This window comes from Salvia hispanica, chromosome 4, assembly GCF_023119035.1.
Source record: "Salvia hispanica cultivar TCC Black 2014 chromosome 4, UniMelb_Shisp_WGS_1.0, whole genome shotgun sequence".
Classification (NCBI taxonomy): Eukaryota; Viridiplantae; Streptophyta; class Magnoliopsida; order Lamiales; family Lamiaceae; genus Salvia; species Salvia hispanica.
In genome coordinates this window covers 7,146,172-7,156,934 of record NC_062968.1, presented here as the reverse complement: position 1 = coordinate 7,156,934, position 10,763 = coordinate 7,146,172, and the positions used below count along the sequence as shown (strand labels likewise).

Sequence of the window (10,763 nt, the reverse complement as noted above, 5' to 3'; positions counted from 1 at the left end):
CGCTCTTACTTTATTCATCTCCTCTATTTTTAAACACGCAACAACTTTCTCTCTCCATTATTAAATATTTTAAGATTAGCATGCATAAAATCTTGTGCCGTCCCAAAAAAGGGTCAACTTCCTTGGGACGGAGGGAGTACTTTATTTCATCATCTACTTTATTCTCTCTTTATTCTCCTACTTTTTTCTCTTTCCTATTTTATTATACTTTCATTTAATCTATTCAACACAATTTCTTAATCTCTGTGCCCAAAAGTTTTGTACCAACTTAGTTGGGACAGATGGAGTATCTTTTTTTATATTTTTGAATATAATAAAATAGCAAAATATAATACATCTTTCCCAAGGTAGTTGGGGCATTTCTTATTAGGCACGTGATTTAAGAAATTATTATGCTAAATGTTAAAATGTGAAAGTAAAGTAAGAGAGAGAATAAGGTAAGAGAGATGAAGAGAGAGTAAAGTTGTTAGAAGATTAAGTTTTTGCCAAAAAAGAAAATGATTCAACTACCTTGGGACAACCCAAAAAGGAATACAACTCAACTACCTTGGGACGAAAGGAGTACATTAATTGAGGTTTGAGAAACCACCGGGATTCATCTTCGAATTACTAATGAGAGAGAAAATGAGATGATGGAAGAGATTGGAGTGAAGGTTGTGAGAATGAATGCAAAAAAAAATATAGGCGTATATATAGGTAATAAAAAATCTGAATTCATCATCCGACCAATCGTCTGGACGCCTGCAATGGGGCAGACGATAGATCAGACGATGATCGTCCGCGGACTAAGTGTCGGGCGTGGCGATGGCCCGAGTTACCGTCTGCCCACCTACAGTGGCAAAGTGGGAGGACGATGCATGAGGCGGGCGATCGTCCGGCCCATTGCGAATGCTCTTATACTCTTTTTGTTTCGGTCATATCTTATAAGATGAATAAGGATGAAAATTAAAAGTTGAATGTCAGAAGTTGAAGACTCTCATCTAATAAAGTAAGAAAGTGTAGTACAAAGGATAGAAATATCCTTGAATTAGGATTCTATATTTTGTTCTATCTTTTTATGTGTATGGGACCCCGGTCATTTTTAGCGTAATGTTTGTGTTTAATGTAATTTTATTCTCGTTGTTTTACAAGAACAAGACTTGGGCTAATTTTTTGTGTGATTTACATATTTACATTATCGTTCGTTAATTTGAAAGTCATTACTATAAACTCATAATGACCATATTGCGAAAGGTCATCTTGGCCTTGGGGGTGTTGTCAGCCAAGATCTTAATTAAACAAGAGAAAATTTTTCAAGGTAATGATATTTGAGATTGAACTTTATGGTGTTGTGAGTACTTAGTAAGGAAAAAAATATCTACTCCTGTATAATTATAGATAAGAATTTTAAAATTAATAGTTGAAGTTTCTAACAAAAAATAATTGTTATAGATTGAATCTTTAGTTTAAAATTTGAAATATTGTTTATCTAAGAGGCGGAGACTTTTAAGAAATTTCGCATAAGTATTTGTGAAAAGTGTTCCTGATCTCTATAAGATAATATAATAAAGTTTTAAATATTTAAGTGTTTTTTATCATTAGAAGGTAATGATAATCCCCCGTCTAAGTTTAAGAGACATATTTCATTTTTGTATGCGTTTTGAAAAAATGATACTTCCTCCGAAGCGAATAAGATGACATCTTTTTTAATTGACACGAGATTTTAGATGGTGTTAGTTAATGTGTTTAATTGGAGAGAAAAAATGTGAGTATAAATACTAAATGGAGAGAAAAAGAGAGTTGAATATTTAATTGAGAAAGAAAAAGTGGTTAGGTGTATTAATTGAAGAGAGAAACTTTCCAAAAATAAAAATGTGTCAACTTAATTGAGACAAACTAGAAACAAAATAAATAGTTAAAGTAAGAGATAATAATGTAGAGAAGACTCTTTCTATATTATTCTCACTTTTACTTTATTTTATCTCCACTTCAACAATTTATTAGTATCATTTTTCTAAAATACGTGCGAAAATGAAACGTTAGCGTACGGAATTCTTAAAGCCTTGAAAAAATTAATATAATCATTTTAGCATGAGATCTTCTATATAGCAAAAACATAGGAGAAATATTCCATAAATTCCTATGATAGGAAGAAGCAGTCGTCATTTTATTCATGAAAGAACTTGAGCTGTTTTCATATACTAAGAAATGTATTCCTATATGATGTTTTTCATGATAGGAAGAAGCTGTTGTCATTTTAGTATGATGAAACATCATACTAAACATCAAACAAAAAATTTGGTAGAATCAACATATTCACTGGCGGATACGCACATTCCATTGGAGTATTATATATTCCATGAGGGGGTGCATTAGGGTGACATCACTTTTAAAGTGACAATGTGACATTAACATATTGCAATGTGAACGTATTGCAGTATAGACTGTTTAATTTTGTAGTGTAGACATTTTGCATTGTAGCATTCATAATATTGCAATATAGCTTGTTTAGTTTTGCAGTGTAGACATTTTGCACTGTAGCGTTCACAATATTGCAGTATAGCGTAATACTACCTCTGTCCTACAATAGGAGTCCACATTTGACTCGGCACGAGTTTTAAGAAATGTAAAAAAAAAGTGAGTTGAAGTTAGTGAAGTAAGAGTCCTACTTTTATATACTACTCCCTTTGTCTCATTAGAAATGAAACGTTTTCCTTTTTGGTCTGTCCCATTAAAAATGAAACGTTTCTAAAAATGGAAACAATACTCTCTCTACTTTTTCTTCTCTCTTACTTTACTCTCTCTTCATTAACTCACAAAACAACACTACATAAAATCCCGTACCGAAAAGCAAATGTTGCATATTTAATGGGACGGAGGGAGTATTAGTTTTAAAATAAAATGTGAGTTGAATGAATTAGGGGAATGTAAGGCCTGCTTACTATTTATAGTAAAAGTGAAAGTGGACTCTTATTGTGGGACGAACTAAAATGACAAAGGTGAACTCTTTTTGTGGGACAGAGATAGTAATATGTATTGCAATGTAACGTTTATAATTTTGCAGTGTAGTGTTTATACTATTGTCATTTTAAGAAGAGTTGTCATATTAATATAGTTTATAATACAAAATTGAAGGTTATTGTATTTATATTATAAAAATAATCCAGAAGTGTCAATTATGAGTCAAACAAACAGAACAGTAGAAATTTTATCGGATTTCAGGCCAGCCCATCGATTTTTTGATTAGCCTTATTCCGGTTGCGGGCTAATTGAATTATAATTTTATCAAACTAGAAGTTTCAATCCTAACTATTAAATTTAATGTGTTATTCGGGGTAGCCCACGGGTTGAAAACGTTGAATATAAATCCGAGATGGTAAGACATGAATGACAGTCTATCAAGTGAGTCATGGACAATCGACAAAGCAGACAAATTAATTCCCGAGTTAAAATCACAATATTACCAAATACTTCCAAATTCAGAAACACACAGTAAAAAATGCAAAATTAAGTGATCTGCCAAATTAATTCCGTTGGCAGATCTCGATTGGTTTTCGCGGTTGTCATTTAAATTTTCCCGCCAAACAAGAAACTGATGGCGCTTGTGAATAAATAAAAGATTTCTATAAATAGCCTATTCTTGTTTGTGATTGCAGCTTTGCTTTCTTTTACAATCAACTTCTAGGGTTCCGTATCAGTGTTTCTTCCCCAAACTCGCAAGGATTGAAGCTCAACTTGCCGTCGATAAACCATGAGCGCCGTCAACTTGAAAGACGTCACCGTATTGAGCAATCCCGCTCCATTCGTCGATCCTTTCCAATTCGAGATTTCATACGAATGCTCCACTCCCCTCGAAGACGGTACACCAATTTTTCCAATTTCACCACTTTTATCTCTTTATTTTTTTGCTGGTGAAAGTTTTTCCTCTGAAAATACTTCATTCACAAAATTAGGTCGTCGATGAATTCTTAAATATGTTGCGACATTGCATTTGGAATCTGAATAAAGTGAAGAAAAGCCAAACATTTTAGTTGAATCTAAAAGCATTTACATATCCTTTGATGATTCTGTAAAATCTAATCAATGCTATTTACATCAATAATCCCTGTTTATGACTGAGAATTGCTCCAATTGTTTCATTAGATGATTAATGTCATTGATAAAGACTAGAAGATTTGCTATGGATCAATTTGTTTGTTTTATAATTAAGTCAAATTTCTTCTCAGATCTAGAGTGGAAGCTCATCTATGTTGGATCAGCTGAGGATGAAACATACGACCAAGTCCTGGAAAGCGTGCTTGTCGGGCCTGTTAACGTTGGTAATTACCGTTTCGTGTTCCAAGCTGACCCACCGGACCCATCCAAAATTCAAGAGGAAGATATTATTGGAGTCACTGTGCTGCTCTTGACTTGCTCCTATCAGGGCCAAGAATTTATCCGAGTAGGATACTATGTGAACAATGACTATGAGGCCGAGCAGCTAAAAGCAGAGCCGCCTCAAAAGGTTCTACTCGATAAGGTCCAACGAAACATCTTGGCTGATAAACCTAGAGTTACGAAATTCCCACTCAATTTCTGTCCAGAAAAGAATGAAGATGAAGAACAGCAGCCGGAGTTTGTTGCAGAAGCTAGCAAGAAGGGAGATGAGCTTCTTCCCAACCAGTCTTCCGTCGAGTGTTCCTAAAGCATGACGCTGTTTGCAAGGAACGCGTATATGTATGAGCATTCGTGTTTTTCCATAGGAGCGCCTTGTTTATTAGCCTGTTGCAAGAACATGCTTTACTTTTTACAAGTGAATTGATTTAATTTGTTTCAACTTTCAACAACTTATCCATAGTGATAGATCTTGCAGTTTTTAGTACTCTTTCTTCCTCCATAAATTTTATAGTACTAGAAATTTTACAATTTGCAGCTGTAATTAACCAGAATAAAACGTTATAAAAATAGTACTCAATACTTTTAAAAAGTGGCTCCAAAGGGGGCAAATTATTTAGAATACAAACCAACTTCTTGAACAACAACTGTAATTCTAAACTCATAATAACACGAAAACAAACTATGATTCCACAAGAAAAGTAGAGGTATAGATAACTCTGGGATATCTTGCTAAGGTGAAGTTATGTGAGCTGAAAAATCATCGGCCAAGAAGCTTAACAGTCCACGCATCACCTAAATAAAGACCCATGAGGGGCCCAGCCAAGAGCATTTGAGTAAGAGGATCTGTCGATGGTGTGAGTACAGCTGCTCCAATCACTGAACCCACAACCACGTATCTCCATATCGAAGACATTTGTTCGGACGAAACCAACCCAACTGTCCAAGAAGCAGCTGTATAACCGGAAACTGAATATGGGAAATCAGGTTTTCAGCTTTTTATGAATCAAACTGTGAAATATGCTCGATTCAAGGACTTAGACGAGGACATAATAGAATGGGGTAGATGTCAGAATGTGGCAAGCACATAGATGATAAAGAAACACCGTCAAGCTTATAATCTCTTCTTTGTCTCTACTGCCAAGGAAAAGGGATGCACAAAAAAAGGTATTACCAGGAAAGACAATCCAGTACTAAACATGAGCACGTGGACAAATTCGAAGTATTGGTCAATGGACCTTCCTCGTAACTAACAAAGAACGTCAGGGCTGGGGTGAGTACGTAGTAAGAGAAAGTGATGCCTATATAAAGCGGTGCGCTCACTGGCTTTCAAGAAACATAATAAGTTCTTTAGAAAATGCAAAACAACCAACCATAGCACCTCCAACAGCCAAAACTGACACGAAGAGTCTCGTTCTCGACTCCTCTGGATGGTCATATATACTCATTTCTTTATCATCTGGTAGAAGATCTTTACTAGGCTAAAGAAAATTGTAAATTAAATTTCCTCCATCATCAAACTCACTGTTCACCATGTCTATGCCAATAAAAGGTATAGACTTATAAATATTGGTACTAGAAAATTGTCTAATTAATAATAACCCCTAATAACATTGATGGAAAAAAGCAACAGAATAAGTTTGTTAACCAAACATTCTATTCTTTACATCAGAACGTAAATCCTTTAAAGACATTCTGCAGACACAAGAACTCAATGCAAAAAAGTAAATGCCATAAACTCTAGATGATGCTTAAAATAGAGTGTGATTGCAACACCAAATTATTATTTTGGAATATCAATGTGCATTGATGCGTCATTTCTAACAATTTGATTCTATTGAAGTTCTTGATTTAATGAGCCATATTTTATGTAAAATTGTTGAACTTTTAGTCACAAATCAAAGCCTCGTAAGTCGTAACTAAGTTGGTAAAAGTTAGGGATTCATTAAATTTACAGATTTAGGCGATCCAAATAGGTTATATACATGTCGATGTATATTTTAATTAATATTGTATTACGAACGCACCACCATCGACGACGGAGGACACGGCTGAGGAGACGGTAGAGTGGACGGCTGCTAAGGGTGGAGAACACGTCAGTCGAGGAGGACTCGACGAGTGAGATGGAGAGAGAGGAACCAGAAGTGTCGATGAAAGAACCAAGGAAAGTACCATCGACGGATCGCGTAAGGCCGAGAGACCAGCTCAAGCCGCCTAACCAGCTGCAGAGTTAGCGTCGCCCAGGGGTGACGGATTTAGTATTTTAGTACTCCCTTCGTCCCCGATTAGGAGTCACACTTTGACCGGGCACGGGTTTTAAGAAATGTAAAGAAAAGATGGTTGAAAAAGTTAGTGGAATATGAGACCCATTTTTTATATTGGTTTTATAATAAAATGTGAGTGAATTGAGTTAGTGGAATGTGAGACCTACTTACTATTTATGATAAAAATGAAGTGTGACTCTTAATTGAGGACAGACCAAAATGGAAAAGTGTGACTCTTAATCGGGGACGGAGGGAGTATTTTGTTTTATTATTTTTGAATAGAATATTGTTTTTTATTTTAATTTAAACTTATGTTGAGTGGAACGGTTATAAGCTCCCTCGGGTTTTCTTTGTTGGTTTCTTCCCGATGCTTCCGTAGATTATAAAAAGGACTATTCATTACTCCCTCCGTCCCAGATAATTCGTCTCAGTTTTCCATTTCGGTCCGTCCCACATAATTTGTCCAATTTCACTTTTACCATTTTTCGTAGTGTCCTACTCACATTTTATTATAAAACTAATATATAAAGGTAGGACCCACATTCCACTAACTTTTTCAACCCACTTTTCATTACAATTCTTAAAACCCGTGCCCAGTCAAAGTGACCCGAATTATTTGGGACGGAGGGAGTATTTTTATCTTTCAATCAATGAAGAATTATTTGCCCAAATTACTTGCCCCTAACCACTGCCGACGGAGGAGACCTCCGCGCCAGTTTTATCTTTTCAACCGCCGACCCTAACATTGAGGGCACCGGATTTGTGGTATTTTGCGTATGTTTTGCAGATTGATCTTCGTTAAGAGACGGAGACTCTTAACATATTGTCATTTCTAAATATTTTACCAAAACCAACAACTACGAAACACTTAATTACATCTCAACTTGTACAAAATGAAACTACTCACCTATATTTATAGGAATTCCTTAGTTATTATGTAATTAGTGGTGCCTTCGGGGTTGGGGTTTCTACCTATAACAAGATTACTTGACATCACAAAGTATCACTATCAAGCCTACATTCGCTCAAATTAATTGACATCACCAATTATCACAGTTAATAAAAAGAACATATTCTCCCTAAATAAGTTGACAACAACAAGTATCATCCTTCACAACAAAGTTTTTGAAAGTGGCAAGTACGCACAAATTAATCAAAATGCATAAAATGACCAAAACAGGACCTATGGTTGGCCGCTGCTGCCATCTTCTTCAACATCTCGGGGGTCATTGTCCTGCTCTGTTCCCCCCCCCCCCCCCCCCCGGTTATTGTTTGTGGGTCGGCCTCTTGGTTTGCTGCGGTGCTTGTTCCAGCTCCCTCCAGGAATTTATTCATGAAGCTTTCCATCAAGTTTGCCAACCTCGTCACTTGGTTTCTTGTCTCTTTGTTTTCCTCCACCATTACAGCTACAGCCCTCTCCAGCTCGGACTGTTTGTTCTCCTGTGTCGGATCTCCCTGGCCTGAATTCACCCTCCGATCGAGCTAGAAATGGGGTAGAATTGGGGAACTCCTTCTCTTATATAGAGATGATATTCGTGCGGGTGAATAGGCTTATGTCAAATAAGCCTGGAGGATCAGCCATGAACATCGGGGAGAGATGATCCGTTTCAATCATTGCAATATTGTGGCGCACAAATTCTCCCGGAATGTTACACAGGGATAGGTTCCTGTCTGGGTGAGTGGCGATGAGATGGCATTGATATGCCGTCCAAAATCCTAGGTGTATATTTCAGTAATAGATGTTCCGACAGCAGAGTTTGTCTGACCTAGGAGGTTGTGATTCAGGTAAAGTTGAACGAGGCAGAGAATGGGGTCATTGAAATGGCTGGATCGAGATAGCATAGAAGCAAACTGGCCAGCATCAGGGTGACCTTGAACCTGAATGTGGTGAAGAATTCCTTTGCTAATTGGACAGGAATGTTAGGGTTCCCATTCCCCAGTAACCACTCAAACCCAATAGCATGCATATTTGATAAAAAAGGGTTCACGAACTGCTAGTTCATCGAGGGAAGGGAAGTGAAGAACTTTACCGCACTTTACTTGTTTGCTTCTGTCGTCCTTGTCCATTTTTGGTTGTTGAAATACTTCATCCTTTCCAGCAGGTCATAGTCTAGCTCCACCTGCCATGAATACTCGACCCTCTCGACTGGTGGTGACTAGCCTCCAGCTCTCCTCCTCCACCAGAGACATGTCCTCCTCCGAGGTCAGATCTTCTTCGGAGATATAGTCCTCGTCACTAGTCTCCTCCTTTTGCTGCTGGTCGGGCCCCTCAGGCTCTCTGCTCACAATTCCTATTCGCTTTAAAATAAAGTACTATACACAATTCATTTACACGATATGATAATACACTGAAACTAAATTTGCTAAAGATATTATTAACTATCAACTCTTCGTTTTACTGTCTTTTTTGTTTATTGACAATGACATTATGACAGGTAAGGTAGTGGTAGACATGACATGACTTTAGAAGAAAAGAGTGAGTAAAGGAGGTTTGAGTATTTATTTAGCATGTAAAGACCACTATAAATTACGGTGCATTGATTTAGTGTACAAACCAAGTTTTGAACATCTATAAATACCACAATTAAAAAATCGTGTGAACAAATTTACTATACTGTAATACTTTTCTCTCAAAAAGTAATATACTCCATAGTTATTATGTTCTTTAGCATGTTATATTGCTTCAATTTTTATCAAAGTTGTTTTTCGTTTGGATATTGTATTCATGATCCAGATTATTAACATTATATTGACATTGCAATATATTTTACAACATCTTCTTGACTTTTTGCAGTGATCTAGGTGAGAAGCAATGAAGTGAAGCAGATGCCAATAGATCATCCTAAGAAAATGGTATGACTAATTAATCTTCTATCAATAAAATCTAAATATAAGAATCATATAATTCTTGGAGGTCCATGCAGGTCTGATTTTCAAGTTGGCAAAAAGAGAATGAGAGGAGTAAAAGAATGGAAGAGTAGAAGAATAGAGAAAGGAGAGAAGAACAGTAAGCAATACCTTGACATACAAAAAGTGTTATCTTTTTTTACTTTCTGAAATATTTTTGTGGATAAAAAAATTTGAAATTTAATTTTTTGCACAAAATAATTTCGAGTGAATCCGCACTCATAAAAATGGCAATAAAGCAAAGGATGAGGAAGTCGATAAAAGAGAATGAAAAATTCAAAGAAAAAATGAATTCAATTATGTCATCATACCTTCTCCGTAAAATACTTACAAACTTATTAGATTTGACGGATAATAAGGAAGCAGAAATAAGTTTTACATGAAGATAATAGCCTAATATTACGAAGAAGGAAAATTGGATAACCTTGAATCAATTAAAGTTGCATGAGTTGGTGAGGGGTTGGAATGGTTGGTGATCACGTGTGAATGTGCGTGAGTCTACATTATTTAGTGGGTAGAACTAGGCCTGCTTATTCGGCCGGTTCTGGTTCTAACCGGACCGGTTGATCGGTTAATCGGTTTTAAATTTTCATAAATTCAAGAACTGGAATCGGAACCGGAACCGATCGGTTCCGGTTTGGAACCGGCCGGTTAAGAACCGGTCGATTCCGGTTCCGAATCGGAACCGGTCGATTCCGGTTTCGAACCGGAACCGATCTATAATTTTAATCCGAATTTATTTATAATTTTAAATAGTTCAATACTAAAAAAATAATAATCCAACATCTAGAATTATAACAAATAATACCTAAAAATTAAAATAAATACACAAAATACAAACCAACAATACAATAATATTCATATATGGATAAGAACGATGTCAAGTGTAGTAGGTCGGGTCGGACTAGTTTATGTTAGCAATTTTTTACTAATACAAAAATAGGAGTTCTAAACTTTAGCAATTTTTTTATAAAAAAATGAGTTTTAAAATTGAATTTCATTTTTCCTTTTTTGGCTAAACATAGTATATTCATTCGAATTTCCAATACAAATTGATATTGTTGTGACTATTTGGTTTATACCGGAACACTTAATAAATTATTCACAAATATGTTAAAATCGTATGTTAAATGAATTGTTACATAAATTTGTAATAAATATATCATATGAAATGATATTGTATTTGTATAAGTTCTTTTGAAAACTAAAAACAAACTTATGATGTTCTACTCATTGTAG

General features: G+C 35.8%; 1 protein-coding gene and 1 pseudogene across 1 annotated transcript; one reads left to right on the top strand and one right to left on the bottom strand.

Moving 5' to 3' along the window:
• Positions 1–3,652: 3,652 nt before the first annotated feature.
• Positions 3,653–4,837, top strand: LOC125224399 (probable histone chaperone ASF1A). Its single transcript, XM_048127796.1, has 2 exons — positions 3,653–3,839; positions 4,206–4,837. Exons 1-2 carry the CDS (start codon positions 3,731–3,733, stop codon positions 4,661–4,663), a joined length of 567 nt encoding a protein of 188 aa, XP_047983753.1. The 5' UTR covers positions 3,653–3,730; the 3' UTR covers positions 4,664–4,837.
• A 264-nt stretch (positions 4,838–5,101) lies between these two features.
• LOC125217921 lies at positions 5,102–5,888 on the bottom strand (annotated as a pseudogene).
• Positions 5,889–10,763: the final 4,875 nt, after the last annotated feature.